The sequence below is a fragment of the Passer montanus genome, unplaced genomic scaffold (assembly GCF_014805655.1).
Source record: "Passer montanus isolate IOZ18808 unplaced genomic scaffold, ASM1480565v1 scaffold62, whole genome shotgun sequence".
Classification (NCBI taxonomy): Eukaryota; Metazoa; Chordata; class Aves; order Passeriformes; family Passeridae; genus Passer; species Passer montanus.
In genome coordinates, this window is record NW_024371260.1 from 4,117,067 (window position 1) to 4,135,539 (window position 18,473).

General features: G+C 51.5%; 1 protein-coding gene across 3 annotated transcripts in view; it reads right to left on the bottom strand.

The window, feature by feature from the left end:
* KAZN (kazrin, periplakin interacting protein) overlaps positions 1-18,473 on the bottom strand; it is a 208,648-nt gene that overhangs the window by 8,015 nt on the left and 182,160 nt on the right. For 2 of the 3 annotated variants that reach the window (XM_039727686.1, XM_039727687.1), the window contains one exon: positions 4,598-4,789. In XM_039727686.1, coding sequence (XP_039583620.1) covers positions 4,598-4,789 — 192 coding nt within the window. Of the gene's footprint in view, positions 1-4,597; positions 4,790-11,125; positions 11,370-18,473 lie in introns of those variants that run through there. The other variant, XM_039727688.1, reaches the window with a different exon arrangement.

Genomic DNA, 18,473 nt, shown 5'->3' on the forward strand with positions numbered 1-18,473 from the left:
ATCCTAAACCCAGGCATCTCCCCCTGCTTTAAATATTGCCTTCCCTCTTTGAGATTAATAGTGTCAGATTAAGGGGATATCAATTACAGAACGTCCTGATGTGGAAGGGACCCACAAGGATCACTGATGTCCAACCCCTGGCCCTACCAGGTGGAGGCCCCACCATCCAGCTGAGGTTCCCTTGGAGGACATATGAGTAACAATTAGTATGACTACCTTGATAATGTGATATTAGATGAAAAACTACTGCTTGAACCATAGAAGCAGCATCTCTGCCCAGTTTCACACTCCTGGGATGAGGCAGCAGTGGCCAGACACACACCAGAGCACTGGCAGAAGATGCAGCACCCCCTTGAACTCCAAAGAGCAGCTTCCCTTGACTCCCATCCACTTCCAAGCCTTCTCTCACCCCACGCAATGTGGATTTTCATGCCAGGAACAGAATCAGAGCTGACTTTCTCACTTACTGAATCACACACTTATTTTCTAATGCAGGGAAGGGCATCCTTGGGGAGCACAGCTGGAACCCCAGAGATGCCCCGTGCAACAGGAATGTGCAAACCCATCCTGTCCCATTAACATTTACTTAATTTCTCCTGTTTCTTCCTCGCAGCCATGAAATCCAATATTGTCACCATGACTAACCCATAAAATCAGGATGGCAGTGCTGCTCCTTGCTTTGCAATTAGAGCCACGTGTGGTCCCCAGGGCAGCTGTCACCAGCAGGAAGATCTTGATGCTGAAAACATCAACGTTCCATGGTGTCAGGCAGAGCCAGCACTCACTCCTGGGGGTGTGGAGGTATGGAGCAGGCAGGAAATTAGAGCCCAAGGTCAGATTTCAGGAAAAAGTTAGGTGAGGCAATTCTCCATGAGGGAGTTTACCTGGTAACAGCCAAGGGCTTTCCAAACCTGACCCAGCAGTCAACAAGGTGATCAATGACTTCTGAAAACGTCAGGTGGGTCTTCAAAGGAGAACAACAGGTTTTCTGTAGAGATCCATGTCCTCATTGTGGAGATGGCTGGGTCCATGGCTGGACCTCCATCTGGCAGGACGTCCATCCAGTGGGACACACATCTTCTGGGACACCCATCTGCCAGGTCACATATCCTTCTGGGATATCCACCTGATGCAACCCTCATCTTCTGGGTCATCCATCCACTGGGACACCCACTTTTTTGCTACCCACCCTCTCACTGCAGCAAGTTGAGGGTGCTGTGGATCTCTGCAGAAGGCTTTCCCCAGCCCAAGTACTATTCCTGGGGAGTCACAGCTTTGAGCTGAAGGTGAGGGAGGGAGAAAACCAGGCTACAACTCATTTGTGGAGCAGACATGAAGTTGGTTGATGCCTTTCCAAGCAGCAGGGAAAGCCAGCCTGAGGTTTCCACGCTGGCATCAAAAAGGAAACAGAAACCAGGTTTGCTCTCCGTGTGATAATCCCGCAGGCAAGCTCCAGCATATTGGATAAACCTTCCCAGAAATGGGGTTTCTGCCATTAGTCCACATGCTCATGGATGTCTCCCAGCCAAGAGGCTCCTCAATCCCCCAGGCGCTTGGGCACGGTCCCTGCCCGCAGCAGGACCAGCAGTAATAAAGCTGTCTGCAACCTCTCCCCTCAGGGATTTCCACACCAGAAATCCAGACCACATCCACACCTTTCCAGCCAGGATGGGGGAAATAAGAACTGCACTAAAGCTGGAAGCACAGTTCAGAGTCACAGTCGTGGCAGAAGTGGAGAGGGAGGTAGGAAGTAGCACTATGGGATTTTAATTGGATGTTAATGGGATAAAAAAAGTGCAAGAGATGGAATTAGCCCAGGAAAAAGGTGGAATAAAGATGCACAAAGCACATGCTGACAGAAATAAAGAAACTGGTGGAGCTGCTCTTGCAGAGCTCTGTGCTGGGCCAGATCCCTGCCCCTACCCTGCACAGCAAGGACTTGTTAGCACGGCACAGGGAAGATGCAGCACAGGCTTATCAGCGTTATCCCTGCGCCAAGTGCTGTTGAGAAGGGCTGGAAATGCACCTCCAAAAGGGGACAATGAACCCACCCTCCTTGGAGACCATCACAAACCAAACCCTGTGAGATTGTGCAAAATAAAGGCTCTTAAAAACTGCTGGAACCCCCAAAAGCAAACCTGACCAGCAAACCCTCTCTGCTTCCCTCTGCAGCACGGCCGGGCGAGCCAAGATCCATCTGAACCAGCTGCACTGCACTTCCAGGCTCAGAGCCAGCAACAGTGACAGATTTCCACATAATTTATCTGCTAATGACATTCCACAGGACCCACCATGGATGTGGGCTGCTGCAGCCTCTGCTGCTGGGTGTGGGGCAGCCTTTGGTGAAGATGTGGGACTGGGGATGCAGCAGTACAGGCTGTGAGGAGGAGCTGCTCCTGGAGGTGCTCTGGCTGCAGGACACAGCTGACACAGATCCCTAAACTGCAGGGCAGTGTGGCCAAGTTTCCCTGTGCTCCTGGCACAGCCTCATCCTGCAGTTCCTCACTACAGAGCCATGACTTCCCAGTGTGTCCATCAGCAGATCCCTCTCCCCTGGCAGAACCAGTCACCAGGTGCCGTTTTCCCTCCACTTTTGGCTACGTTTCTCCCTGGACAATTTTTCACAGAAAGAAAAAAGGATTTTTTCCCCCTCCAGCTGCTGATCTCGTTTTCAAGTTATCCATCTCAGTCACTGTTGCCAAGCCTGCTCTGCTGCCCAGAGCCTCCAGCCCAGATCCAGCCTGGACAACTTTCCCAAAACCACAAAAGCTTCTCAGTATTGCAGGACAGGGAAGGAGCATCAATTGAAAAAAGCTTCTTGCTGTGTGCCCATCCAAGTGTCAACTGAGATTCTCTTCCTAGCCACCACACCTGCAGAGAAGTCCTGGAAAACTAAGCTCAGAGGCTTGAATATTGGCAAATAGAAGTCCAATAAAAGCCCAACATTATATTCCCTAAATACTCACAATTTTCAAGCCAAACTCACTTTTTCTCTGGACTATCCTCCACAGAAGCACATACAGAAGCATTGCAGCTTCTGAGATGACTTCTTACTCTTATTTTTTTTTTTGTAACTAGCATTATAATGGTTCTGCTTTTCTGCATTTTGCATTTATCAGCACTTCCCCCCCTGCCCCATCCACACAGAGCCAATATTCCCTAATTAAGGTTTTTCTCCTCCAATTACAGTTCTATAAACCCAAAGCATTTCCTGCTGCCTGAGGCTGTACTGGTGGTGTGGGGGGAGGCAGGATTTTGGAGGTATTTTGTCTGTTGCTGATTTATAGGGATATTTTTGTACATCAGAGAGTGATAACAAAATTTCCTGAAGTGCTTTTCCCAAATACTGACTCAGCCCAATTCCCTGCGCCTCGGAGCATCTCAGCATCCTGGACAGGGGGAGATGCAGAGGCCCCACAGCTCCCCACGTGCTGCTCAGCCTCTGAGCCTGAAAACTTCTGACAGCTTCTCCTCATAATCCTCAAATATGAGCTGACAAGTGCAAGTTATACTCGGTATGCTGGGGATTTGAGATGATATTTAGAGCTACGGCGCTGCCAGGGCTTGACGAGTGAGAGCCTTCCCTGCTCAGGATCATCCCCTGGCTCCAGCTAACAAACCATCCTGCCTGGATTTATTGCCAGCTTGGCTTTAGAGCAGAAAAAATGCAATGTTGTATTTTGCTCCACACACCCCAGTCCCGAGGCTTGCTGTGCTGGTAAGGAAGGGGGAGCACAGTCCCAGCTGCCACAAAAACCCCCAAAGGCAGCCATGAAGGAAGGAGGAGACCCTGAATGTCACCTGGAGGTAACCCCACACAGGACAAGGAAAGTTGCAGTCACCAGGAAACTCACAGCTTCCCTCCTGCAAGTCCGAGGGGCTCAAATCCAACCCAAACCCCACCACCAGCTGCATTTCAGCTGCTGCCTTGGCTCTGCTCTACAGCTGTGGAGGAATTCCTTTGCAGTGCTGCAATGAGCCCTCACACCCCAGTCCTTCCCAGCTCCACACCACCCCTCACTGGGGCAGGAGAGCAGGGGGCTCCCAGGGACACCAAACCTCCAGCAGGAGCACCAGATGAATGCACTCTGCAGAGTCCAAGTGAAAAGGGACTTTTCCTTTCCTTATTAATCAACATTTTGAAAGTTGAGGGAGTGTCACCACGTTTCTCTTCACAGGGAAAAGCAAGGCACAATTCTTCCCAAGAATATTTCTGGATTTCACATTCTCTGAACCTCAGAGAAAGAAAAAAAAAATTCCTATCTCATTTACTGCTTCTGTGTTCACAAGTGGAATGCATCGTGAAAGACTGTTTACCTGAAGGGAATTAATAATTGAATTCTGGTGTGAGTGTTTTGATTCACTGACCCATTGAATCCATGTGTGTGTGTGTTGGGACTGTCAGCTGACAGTCACAAAATTCTGTGCAAGGTGTGCAATTGAGTACTGGGCAGATTCAGTTTAAATGTAATATCATATAATATAGTATAGAATAATATAACATAGTAAAGTAAAAATTAGCCTTCTAATAAGACTCCTCCACATCATTTCTCCCTTCATCAGGGGAGACATGCAGCTGCGGGAGGCGCAGCCTTACCCTGCAGAGCCTCCTTGGCACGTGCCAGCTCCTGCTCCTTCTGTGCCAGCTGCACCTTCAGCTCGGTGGCCGAGAGCACCTCTGGGGACTTGCTGCCGTGTGTCTCCTCCAGGTCCTTGGTCAGCATTTCCTTCATTTGCCGGAGCAGGTGGACCTCCTCCTGCAGCTGGGCCACCTCCTCCCGCAGCAGCGCTGGAGGAAGAAGGGACACAATGTGAGGAAGTGAGAGACGGCCCCGGCACAGCCCCAGCTCCTGCTGCAAAAACCCAAACCCCGGGGAAACGCGGCCGGGGCAGCCCCTCCCTGCTGGCAAAACTGCTCTGCACAGCCCAAACCTGCACCAGCTGGGGCTGGAGGAGGATGGAAGCAATGGGAAAGCACTAGGAGGGAGGCAGGGAGCCTCCACTGGGTGATGGCTTTAGCATTGAACAAATAAAAATAGATGTTAGTATGTAATAGTAACAGTAAGAAAAAAACAGGAAGGACTTTCCTATCCAAACCACTCGCTGACAGGGCTGGGGTCCAACAGAGTCTCCTGAGCTCCCACACATCTCAGCTCTGCCTCCAGCCACCCACATGCTCAGGGCACACTCAACAAAACACTGTGAGACTGGAAAAGGGAAGATGACGCTTCCATCCACAGCCTCAAATCCTGGATTTTGCAGATTTACACCCAGTGACTGCTCACTCCTCCAAGCAGCTACACTGCAGGAGCATCCTGGCAGAACCCAGCTGGGATTCCCTCCACAGCAGGGACTGGAGGAAAGCTCCAGCACCTCATTTCCTACAGCTGCACCCACTGTTTAGTGCAATAAAGTGCTTTTCTGCTATTTCCACACTGCACCCATCTCCCTCATCCTGCAAAACACTTTCAGGCTGTGCAGGTGCCACTGCAAACCTCCCTCCAAGTCTGCTTTGCTTTCCCTCCCCTTTTAAAACAGATGGAAAAAAGCCCTTTCACATCTCAGATTGGCTTATTGATTTCATAGAAACACGGAATGGTTTGGATTGGAAGGCACCTTAAAGACCCTCCAGTCCCACCCCCTGCCACAGGCAGGGATAATTTCCACTAGACCAGGTTGCTGTAAGTCCAACCTGGACTTGAACACTTCCAGGGGTGGGACATCCACATCCTCATGAGTTGGCATCATGGACACGGGGACAGAAAATGCCCTCATCAGCACACACGTCACAGTTACCACAAAAATGAAACAGAAATTAAACCCAAACACTTCCTCTCCAAACCACTGTGCTTGTGTCCTTCCCCCGAGTAGCAGAGAGCCTGGAGGACACCAACTGGACATGGAACACAGGGATTTCTCCCCGTGCTCTCCCTCTGCAGTGCAGGGGCCGTTTCCTGTCCGGGCTGGGAGGTGACGCCGGCGGCAGGACAGGGAGAGGCAGCTCCCCCCCGGCAGCTGCGCCAGGAAGGCAGAAAATCTGCTGCACATACTTGAAATGCTTCCCGAATGAAAACTGGCAAGGCCCCATTCTGCAAATTATTTAGCAATAAAGTCACTAATGAGGAACAGTCGAGCTCCGGGCTGGGGGGTTTGGTGCAGCCCGATGTGCTTTCTTGAGCTCCGTGCAAAAAGCAAGAACTGGAGGAGGCCAAGGCCAAGGATCTTCCCCAGGGATGGGAGAAACACAGCGTGTCCCCTCCAGCCTCTGGGAATCCTGAGAGGATGTGAAGGGCTCACACATGGTGGAGTATTTAGTGTGCAAAACCCACCAAGTGCCTTCCCCAGCCACAGAAAGCCCCCTGCAGCCCCACAAAATACCCCTGGCTGCAACAAATTGCTTTTTTCCCCCCACTGATAACTCATTTTCACCTTTCCTTACATGCCACTTCATCAAGGGCTATTCCTGGGAAAAAAATGAACCAGGAGATGAGGATGGAGGCAGGGCAGCTTGCATGGGGTTGACTGATCCTGATGGATTCCTGCAAATTGCAGCGTTTTGGTGGGAACCAAGAAAATCCCCACACAGCAGGAAGTGATCTGAGAAAGGGAGAGGGAAAACAAGACAAGGACAGACAGCCCGGGGGGAATTCTGCAGCAAAGAAATCCAGAGGGGTCCTTGGGCATGGCCCAAGGTGCTGTAATACCCTGCCCAGTGCAGCTCTCAAAAAATGCACTGATCCCCTCTGCTCACAGTTAGAAACACTGAAAAAAATGGAAAAGCATCTCTTCTCCTAAACAGGCAACAAGGGAATTCCATCCCCTCTTAGTACTCGGCTCCTGATGCAGGCACAAACTGCTGAAGGATTAAAATCTGAGATCTATGAGAAGCTACAGATGTAATCTGGAGAGAAACATGCAGCACCATGCTCCTCACACTGCTGGCTGCAAGCCAAATCCTAGAGAACCTGAATTATTGATCAGCCATATATCCAAAATTCTTGCTGTTTTACACATATAATTTGAGATAGACATATATATATATATATATGTATGTATATGTAGAAAAAAGGATTATGCTTTGCAATATATAGTTATATTTGCTACATATACTTTATTATATATATGGAAAAGCCAAATACGGTTTAAATATATATTTAAAATTGGAAAGCACAATCCATGCAGCCAGGGTTTGATAGGAAAATCCCTCTTTCCAACTCCCTCTCAGGGCTCCTGCCAATGTCATGGTGTCACAAACTGGTTTGGGTTGGAAGGGAGCTTAAAGCTCATCTTGTTTCACTCCTTCCATGGGCAGGGACACCTTCCAGCATCCCAGGCTGCTCCAAGCCCCATCCAACCTGGCCTGGAACTTCCAGGGATGGGGCTGCCAGAAATTCTCTGGCCACAAACCTGTAATGACACTCATTTGTATACAGGATTTCCATCACTCCAATGCTTCCCACAATTCTGCCCACCAAAATCACACCAATTTTCCCACTCAAAGCACAGAGCATCTGCTCTCCATCTCTCTTCTCCAAGCTTCCACCCCAACTCTCCTGCACACAAGGGTCCTATGGAGAAATCCCGTGTTATTGGCTTAATTTGCACTAAGACTCAGCTTGAAAGGGAAATTTTAGCTTCGTTTTAAAACAGGGGGGAGCAAACCCCTGCTGCTCTGCCAGGTTTAAGCTGAAAGGGAAATTTTAGCTTCATTTTAAAACGGGGGAGCAAACCCCTGCTGCTCTGCCAGGTTTAAGTACCTAAATGAACGACCTGAAAGGTGCTGTTTGCAGGCAGCTCTTGGAGATTGTTACAGGAAAGTTCCAATAGCTGGGAAAATGGGGTCAATTATTCAGGAACCTCATCTCAGCCCCTGTTTTTTCCACATCCAGATGGCTGAGGGAGGATTTCCATGTGATTCCTGTCAGCTGGATGGAGCTGTGCCTCTACCTGTGCCTCTACCCAAAGCTGCAAAGGAGTTTGCAGTGAGCATCAGCCCTCTCTAGCAGGGAGCAGGGCTCAGTGCCCCTCACAAGAGACTCCACACACCCCCCAGCAAGATGCACAAGCAATCAGGAGAAGAGAATATTTTTAAAGGCTTTTTTTTTGCAGTTCACCCTCGCAAGCATCACTATATCTCGGTGTAAAGTGAAATTTGCCATTAGGAATCGCCTCCTAAATGCAACAACCTCATTGTGAAAAGCTTCCACGGCACTTTTCCCCCAATATTTTTGTCCCTTTTAATTTTTCCCTTGTCTTTTTAACCCTTTTTTGGTGGGGAGGGGAGGGGAATTGGGTGCTTTCTATAATTCCTGACTACCCAAAGGAGGAGATATTGCCTTGCATGAACAAACCCCGTCACTCATTCCAAGCCCTTCCAAACCTGCTGCAAGTGGGCAGAGATGAAATGAGAGCAATTTAAACATTTCCCAGACCAACTGATGAAAACTACCATTCCCACTGAAATAATTGGCTGTTAATTATATTTTAGTTGATCACATTAAACTTCCGTGACACTGCTGGATTCTGCATCCTTTATGCTTCAACCACTGATGGGTGTTAACAGACAATGCCAATGAAATTTTTTTTTTAAAATTGTGGTGAACATCTCCAGACAGCATTTGGGGCTGAAGTTTCCACTCCTGCTCCTGAAAATCCCATCCTGGACTCCTCTGGGCAGCAGCCCAACCCTCCATGCAGCAGCAAAGCCTTTTACTGGCCTTGGAACAGGCATCACTTTAAAGACATCCATTTAAAAGCCTTTTTTTTCCATGTAACTCAGCTGACACGATTGCTGTACACGCATTCCTGTCTTTGGAGGGGACATATTAAAAATGGATGCAGAACAAATGGCGAGGCTCGTGTGGGTGAATCAGTATCTCAGGTGAAAGCTGCATTTTGTGCCGCTTTTGTGAGTTTGATGGTGAGATGGCTTTTGCTTTGCTGAGCACAAGTCAAGGGTGTGTTTTTATCCAGAACATCAGCAGGATAAATATATATCCTGTATTCTATATATCACCTCTGTCCTAGGATGAGAAATGCAAGGGTCATAAAGAACCTTTTAGGAAAAAAAAATATTCAAGACTCAGGGATGAGCTGAGTTTGTATTTTAAAGAGCATCTTGCCCCCTCTGATTTTTAAGCAGCTTCTCAGCTTAGGACCTCCCTCTTGCAAAGGTGCAGAAAGCTGGAGAGGGACTTCTGACAAGGGTCTTGAAGAGACAGCCAAGGGGGATGGCTTCCCACTGACAGAGGACACACTTAGATGGGATATTGGGAAGAAATTCTTCCCTGTGAGGGTGGGGAGGCCCTGGCACAGGGTGCCCAGAGAAGCTGTGGCTGCCTCATCCCCAGACGTGTCCAAAGCCAGGTTGGACAGGGCTTGGAGCACCCTGGCATAGCGGAAGGTGTCCCTGCCCATGGCAGGGGTGGGATGAGATGGACTTTAAGGTCCCTCCAACCCAAACCATGTGTAAGAGGACACAGCCACAGCCACTGCCCAGCTCTTGCTGGGGCAAAGCCAATACATCCAACCTCTCCCTTTGGCACCTGGACACCAGGATGGACTCACAGTGACTCAAAACAAGCCCCCTCTCTGCCCCACAGCACCATCTCCTCAAGGGGATAAGCACAAGGCCTGACATTTGTAAATCAGCACTTCAGCCCAGCCCTGCACATCCCTCAGTACAGAGTCCCTGCAGCACCAAGGCTCTCCATGGCCTCAGAGGAGCTGCCAACCACCCAGTGCTCCCTCCCAGGGTGGTATCAGCACAGCCTCTTGGATTAATAAAATGAATTCTGGTTTTGCACACCTATCTCCTACTTTTAAATAAGCTTTTATTTCCACCCTGTGCTGCTGCTGCAATGCTACGAGTGAGCTGTCATACCTGGCCACAGAAAATCCGTAAGAATTTCAAGGTAAAGCTTTCACCCAGTGAGAGCAAATCCTTGCAGACACCACTTCTGACCATTTCCTGAGTTAGACACCAGCCTGGCCTCGGCGTACCCACACGGTCACAGCTCTGGGACAGGACCCCCAGCCACACACACCGACCCCTGCCCCATCACCCAGCTGGGGCAGGACGTGCTTGCCAAGCCACCCCCATGCCCTGGCATTCCCCACTCGAAAAACGCGGATTATTTCCACCACGCAGTGTCCCAGCCTCTGGGTGTCTCACAGGGGACAGAAGTAAATAAAACCCGATCCAAACCCCTGTGCACGCTGGCAGGATGGTGAGCAGAGAGGCTTGGGGGGCTGTGCAGGCTGCCAGAAGCACACCCGGCAGAGAACCACTGGCTGCTGGGCTGCGACCCCGCGGCAGCCCCCGGCTGCTCCAACCCCTCCGGGATCCAGGATGGACCGCGGGGGCACCGGAGCCCCGGCCCGGCGACCTCAGAGCCCGCGGCAGCCCCCTCAGAACCCCCGGAGCTCCCCTGGCCGGCCCGGTCCCCTCAGAGCCCCGGGAGCCCCCTCAGAACCCCCAGAGCTCCCCTGGCCGGCCCGGTCCCCTCAGACCGGGATCCAGGATGGACCGCGGGGGCACCGGAGCCCCGGCCCGGCGACCTCAGAGCCCGCGGCAGCCCCCTCAGAACCCCTGGACCTCCCCTGGCCGGCCCGGTCCCCTCAGAACCCCCGGAGCTCCCCTCGCCGGCCCGGCACCCTCAGAACCCCCGGAGCCCCCTCAGAGCCCCGGGAGCCCCCTCAGAACCCCCAGAGCTCCCCTGGCCGGCCCGGTCCCCTCAGAGCCCCCGGAGCTCCCCTCGCCAGCCCGGCCCCCTCAGAACCCCCGGAGCCCCCTCAGAGCCCCGGGAGCCCCCTCAGAGCCCCGGGAGCTCCCCTCGCCGGCCCGGCCCCTCAGAGCCCCCGGAGCTCCCTCGCCAACCCGGCCCCTCAGAGCCCCCGGAGCTCCCTCGCCAACCCGGCCCCTCAGAGCCCCGGGAGCTCCCCTCGCCGGCCCGGCCGCAGGGACAGCACGGCCACCCCGCCACCCTCCCCGCGGCCCCGGCGCTGTTTCGTTTCTGCCAGGAGGAAGCGAGCTCCAAGCACAAAGAGAGCGAAGGGAAGCCGCGCACGCCGGGCTGCCACCGCTCCCGGGGAGCCTCCGGGGAACCCCCGAGGACCCCCTTACCTGCGTGGGCTGAGCACAGCGCCCTGCCCGCAGCATCGCCCGCGGCCGCCCCTCGCCGTGCCCGGCCAGCCGCGCACTGGGCCGGGCGCGGAGCGGAGCCCTGCTGGCGGCGGCACGTCCCCGCCGGGCTCTGCTCCTGCTCCGACTCCATGGCGGGGCACGGCGGGCCCGGGGGGGCCCCGGCGGGCGGCTCCTCCCCGGCACGGCGCGGAAGTGCGGCCGGCGCTACCTGCGCCGGGAATTTGACCCCTCGCCGGTGGCTTGATGTCACGGCTCGGAGGAGTGGCTCGGCCCCGCACGGCCCGAGCCGCGCGGGACGGGGGCCCCACAAGTGTGCCGGAGCCCCGGGGCCGCGCAGGAACCCGCGGCCGGCCGGCGGCGGAAATGATTCCCGGCTGGAATCATCCATCGCTCCCGCCGCTGCCACCCACCGAGCGGCCGGAGCCATGTCCCGAAGGCTCTGCCGCCACCGCGGATCGCGATACTCGGCCGGCGGCACGGGGGGAAACTGAGGCACGAGGGTGGCGAGGCAGCCCCACGGCTCGACCTCGCAAGGCGAACACGTGCAGTGTTTTTTCTCGCAATGCAGTTGTTACTTATTTTATGCGGGATGGCGTGAGCAGAGACAAAGCAAAACCCGATGAGAACGCAGAGATCACCTGCCTTTCTGTGGTAAGAGCCACACAAAAATACACCAGAACAACCAAACTCTCTGAAACCCAGCGTGCTGGTACATCTTTTCCATAGATTCATCAAGGTTGGAAAAGACTTCCAAGATCAAGTCCAACTCTTAACCAAATAGCACCATGGCCACTAAACCATGTGGCACAGTGTCACGTCTGCTTGGTTTTTGAACGCTTCTAGGGATGACAACTCCACCACTTCCCCGGAGGAGCCAGTTCCAGTGCCTGACCACTACTTCAGTGAGGAAACTTTACCCAATACAAATATTTTTGTTCCCTGTGGCACACAGTGCACTGTTACCTGCCCTCACCCTGCTGCCTGGGCTGCCTGTTTCCAAGCCCCCCACAGCAGACCTGGCTTTATAAATTTTTTCACCTGCCAAAGCGATGAAGAACTGGGCAGAAGCCCTTTGGGTTTATGAATTTCTGCCTGTCTCCACACTGTTAACCTCACTAGATGAGGTCAGCTGCCGGCTCAGGGATGCTCTGGAGGCAGCCCCAGCACGCTGCAAACACACATCTCTTGCTCTGCGCTTGCACAAAGCTCATGAAACACAGTCCAAGACAAAAACCCCACCACATTCCACTTTACAACACCACCGAGCCTCTGCCACGCCGTGAATACACTGTGAAGCCAGCTCCCCCACCCTACAGCAGCACTATCTCAGGCATGGGGAAACTGAGGCACACCCCGTGTCCGTAGGCTTTGACATTTTGGGGAAGTTTGACAATGCAGCTGCGGCAGGAGTGAGCTGTCCTGGCTAGGAAGGAATGCACCCATGGCCACCTCGTACACCCTGGTCAATGAACCAGGCTGTCACCCACCCCGTGACCCTCCTGCCCTCCCAGTGCCCTGGCAGGCATTGCCCCTTCCCTGCTGCTTCCTCGCAGCGGCTGGGGAAGGGGAAGGGAGGCGGTTTTCTTGTGCAACCAGCGCAGGTTCTCATTGAGCAAACCCAGCGTGGCACTGCCCCGTGGCCCGTGCCCCAGGGCCCCTGCCATCCCCAGCTCAGCTCCGGGAAGCCCAGGGAAGCTGTGCCTCACCCCCATGGCACCAAGCCTGCTTGCACAAGCCCAGATCAAGTCGGAGCGCGCCCGTGCCCGCTCCGCTCCCGGAGCTGCGGGAGCGCTGCCACGGCCGGAGCCACCCCACGCGAGCCGGGAACCAGCGGGTCTGACCCTGCTCTCCACGTAATCCCGAGCACAGGCAGCCCTGTGACCTGCCAGGCTCGGCAGGGTGCTGAGCTGCAGCACAGCAAAGCACAGGGAGGAGGTGCTGCGCGTCACAGGCATTGCACAAGGCCGGAGCTCCCCAAGAGCTCCCCGTGAGCCTCCTCCCTGGCAGAGGAGCCTGGGCTGGGCTCAGAACCGGCTTCTGCTGACTAATGGTGGCCCGGCAGCGTTACTCACACCCCAGCACCCGGCCGTGCTGAGACACTGCTGCTCGGCTGCTCTTTGACCCAGCCATGGACCCGCAGGATTGCCCTGCTCCTTCCTTTGTCATTAATAACCCTTTGGGAGGCACGTGGAAAAACGGTGCTGCTGAAGATGGCTCATGCCTCGTTGGGTTTGTGTGGTGCCACCGGGCTCTGAGTGTGTCCCTGTGACAGGCAGCAGTCACCCTCTGGCTGTGGTTAAACTGGGTGTCCCCTCCTTGCTCTGCATCAAGCCATTGCTGTGTGGCCAGTGGTGGTCTCTGGCCCTACCCAGGCAGAAGCTGAAGCCAGGGAGGTATTTCTGTCCCTGGAGTCACTCCTGTGGATTCTGGCTGCTGCTGGTGCTGGGAAAGGGACAAGTGCTGGTGTCAGTGCAGATGGGTCTGGCCCTTCATGCCAAATCAGCCAGCTTCCTTCAGCCTCCCTAGCCAAGACCCTTCTTCAGGAGCAGGAGAGATCCTTCCCACCCAAGCCTGGTGCTGAGGTCCCTGCAGGCTGATCCAAACTTGGCAAGCCCCACCAGTGGACAAACCTGCATCGTGTGTCCATCTCCAGCTTCCTGGGCTTGGAGGTCTCACCAGGGTTATGGTTCTGAAGCAAGCTACAGGTGGTCACCACCAAAAATTGTCCCAGCTCTGCCAAAAATCCCAACCACCACCCCCAAGGGCAGGGCCCACCAGAGACTGGCAATAGAGAGTCAGGTTGGGGCCAGAAAATTGTCCAGCCCTGGCAGAAGCTGCCCAGGGCAGTGGTGGAGTCCCCCGTCCTGGAGAGATTTAACAGACACGTGGATGTGGCACCTGGGTCATGGGTTAGTGTTGGTTGGACTGGATGATCTTAGAGGCCTGTTGCAACATTTATGATCTTATGATTGTGTGAAAAGACAACTCAGCTTCAGCACTGCTGCTCCAAAGGGAACAGCTCTCCCTCCCTGCAACACGGAATAGGAGCTGGTGGCTGACCAAACGCAGCTTGAGCATCTGGCTGGTGCTGTGTGTCACTGCCCTGGGGGCACCGGCACCTGCAGCCACTGCTGAGCAACCTCAGCCCTGCTGAAGAGTCTCTGCAGAAGGCCAGTGACGCATCCAGAGCCACATTTCACTTGGAGGACAGAGCTGTCCATAAAAACCACCAGAATAGAAAAATCTGGAGACCTCATAGAAGGTATCCTGCTTCAAAATGCCCCCTGCTTCCAGGAAAACTTACTAAAACTTCTCTCCCACGACCATGGAAACTCCCCTCTCCATCCCCCTCTTCTGCAAAATAAAGATAACAGAGTGAGGACATGTTTCAAAACAGAGCTGATTTCTTTTTTCCCCCTGGTTTTTCTTTCAAGGAAAAACTTCTCTCAAAAATGACAGATTTTTGTCAAACACTTCACTCATGACAAATTGGCATTGTCATCGAGGAGAGCGCTCGGCTGGGAGTTTCGGAGGCGCTTGGGAACCTCCATCTGCTCCTCCCGAGCTAAAATCCAACGGTGCTGAGGGGTGGTGAGGTTGGAGAACGTAACGGGTGCGGCAAGGATTAATTAACATCGATCTGGCTCCAAAACCAGAGGCGGTGAGAGTAATTTTCATTGAGGAACTTGGCACCATTTAGCACCTCCTCCTCCTCCAGTGCTGTCGGAGTATTTTGAGCTCCTGAAAACCACACGTGCATCACCAAGAGTTTTTGCAGTTATTAATGAAAGCCTCAATAGAGAGAAAAATCTTAATTTTTTTGTTAGCTCCCTATCCAGGCCATACACAGCATTTAAAACACCACAGCAAAAGCTGTTTTGCAGAGGCAGAAAAGCAACAGGCAAAGGGCAAACATTATCATGTTGGTTCCAATCTCATTTGGTACAACTTCCTGAGCACATCACAGTTACTTCTATTGTGTTTTTAATTTTATCACGAGGATTATATTTATCATCACAGACATTTTATGCCTAACTTCTGGGCTCTGTACAATATTTCCATTCAAATGCTAAAAGGCTGTAATGAGTCTAAGATAATGGCCCGCAAATATAAATGACACAGATCAGAATAGGGGGAAATTGGTTAAAAAGGAAAACAAATAGAAATTATCCATCCTAATTTGCATTCAAAGACAGTAACTGGGGGAAAAAAATGGATGAATTATGGAGAGGGAGGTTTCACCTGAACCCAACAGAACCTGCTGTGCTTCTGCAACATCTGGATCCAGCTGCAAATGTCACTGACCCCTCCCTGCCCTCCCCAGCTTCATCAGCACTAACGAGCGAGGGATGGCACAGACAGCTGCAGGTTTGTGGCCCTGGAGGGACAGGGTGGGCATGGATCAGCAAAACGTGAGTTCTCCCAGAGCTCTGAACCGCTGAACCCCACCAGAATCAATATTTTCCTTTTTAAAACAATGCTGGGGGGAAAAGCACATCTCATATAGATTCAGTGTTATTCTGGGTTTTACATTATTCATTGAACCTCATCCCATGTCATGCTGCAGTGAATATATTACCATATATGATGATACAAAAATTACATGACTCCTGCAAATACCCGATAAAGAGTCAGGCTGGGCTGCTAAAGGAGCTGCAATCGCTCATTAGCAACGTGTAATTACACTGCCACACGTTGGGGCTGGGCCAGTGCCACCAGCCACTGTGCAGGGAAAGAGAAGGAAAATAATAATAAATAAATTAAACAACAACTTATTATTATTATTATTGTTATTATTAACAACATCAACAATAATAATAAAGATAAAATAAAACAAAATATAATAATAATAACAATATAAAATAAAATAAAATAAAATAAAATAAAATAAAATAAAATAAAATAAAATAAAAATAAAATAAAAATAATGAAATAAAAATAAAATAAAATAAAATAGAATAAAATAAAAATAAAATAAAAATAATGAATCAGGCAACAACAAACCCCAGAGCTGCATGGTGGGCCTCAAACTTTTAGAAACATTTTCTTGATGTAGCCTTATCTCCCCCACAGCACATCCAGGAATGTCACTGCAAGGGCCAGCGTGTCCCCAGAGGCTCCCAGCTCAGCCCACCTCTGCAGGGTGGGACAGGGAACAGGCTGCATGCAGAGGAATATCAGGGAAAATGGGAACTCTGTCGGGACGTCTTTATGATTGATCCCTGTGTATAAATGTGCTGCTGTTCCTAAAGATGGCTTTGCAGCCTCAGTGCCACGTGTGATTGGAATGGGGCTGAAGGTGGGCAGCTCCACTCTGATATTGGCCACTATCTTCAGAACCAGCTATTATTGCCTTTTAAATTTTTTTTAAGCTGCCCTGTAGCTTCCATAGAGTTTCTAATGCTCTGTCTTCATCCACCACTCCACCTACATATATATAAAACCTGTTTTCTACACTGAATTCCCTAATATACATATATTTATATATATACATAAATATATGTATATTAGGAGTACAGCATAGAAAAGAGGTTTTTATGACACCCACACAACCTGCTGCATTCATCACCACAACCAAAACTTACCCAAACCCCATTTCTTTACACCCTAAACCTGACAATCACTTGTGCACGTGCATAGAGTCCAAGTGATGCTACAGCCCAATTTTTGGTTGCTTGCAGGAATTGCAAAGACAAAAAAAAGTGGGAATAAAGCCTGGCTGGGATTTGTGAGGCAGGTTAGGAAAGCCCAAGGGGCTGCATGGATCAATGACCCCTGAGCCTGGACATATCCCATTCCCCTCCTGTCACTGTGTGTATCAACAGAATATTTATAAATCAATTGAAAGCAATTAATCAGCTAGAGAAAGATAAGGGATAATGAAGAAAAGAGATTAGCTGGCGATGCACAAACAGGGCTCCTCTGGGGAGGAACTGCTGTGAAAACCTGACACTCACTTGGCACAAGGCTTGTGCACGTGCATAGAGTCCAAGTGATGCTACAGCCCAATTTTTGGCTGCTTGCAGGAATTGCAAAGACAAAAAAAAGGTGGGAGTAAAGCCTGGCTGGGATTTGTGAGGCAGGTTAGGAAAGCCCAAGGGGCTGCATGGATCAATGACCCCTGAGCCTGGACATATCCCATTCCCCTCCTGTCACTGTGTGTATCAACAGAATATTTATAAATCAATTGAAAGCAATTAATCAGCTAGAGAAAGATAAGGGATAATGAAGAAAAGAGATTAGCTGGCGATGCACAAACAGGGCTCCTCTGGGGAGGAACTGCTGTGGTTGGAAGCCTCCTCTGCAAAGCCTATTAGCTCCACTTAAAAAAGAAATTTAAAAGAGGCAACCTGAATAATTAAAAGGAAGAGTTAATGGTTCATGCTAACAGCTTCTAAAAACCTGCAGCAGCCAGTGTTTGTTAACCAAGGGGAGCTGCAGATGAACCACAGCCCCACAAACACTCCTGCTCCCCCAGGCTCACCTGGACACTGTGAGCTGCCTCCATCCTGCTGGGCTCACCTGAGTGACCAACCCTGTGAGCTGAGCTAAAACAACAGCAGAGGAATGACTCCAGGCTGTGAGGAGAAGCCTCCAGTGATGTAAATCCCAATGTTGCCCACCCAGTGTATCTCATGGGGATCTTCCAATCACCCACCTGCTCCTTGCTGGCTAAGCCAGGACTAAATATATTGCTGGGTTGGTTGCCAGCTGAAAAATGGATCTCTGGGCAGGGCAGTCACCATTTCTGCCATTTTCTATATGTTTTCCTACTGATTTTGCCACCCTAATCCTTCCACACCAAACTCTGGGAGGGGCAGGACCAGCAGCATTTTCCTTGGCTGCATTGCTGCCAAAAATCATTTATTTCACACCCAGAAGAGGCCAAACCAGGGCTGGGCTTAAGCCAGTCCACAGGACCAGCACCACCACGATGATGCCACTAAGAACTGGGTGTTTTTGGCCAAAATAACTTTCTGAAGCTGCCACTTAATTTTTGAGGAAAATCCAAAAATGCACCATCCCCTCCAGCTGTGACATCCTGGGGATGTCTGTGAGGAGCTTTCCCAAATTTATGGGGAAATTTGCAGCCTGTTCCAGTGCTGTGGGATCCCACCTGAGAGCTGGCAGTGGGTGGGCATCTTAATCAGGAAGAGCCACCAATTCACAGGACTAAACACAGCATTTCAGTGCAATACTTGCCTTTTTCAAGTAGTGCTCAACAAAATTGCCAGGTCAGAGCTGGAGCTCATGGGTTTTTTTTTTTCAGAGGAGGAGGGTAAACATCTCCCCACATTCCTCACCAACTAGCAAGGCTGCAATTTAA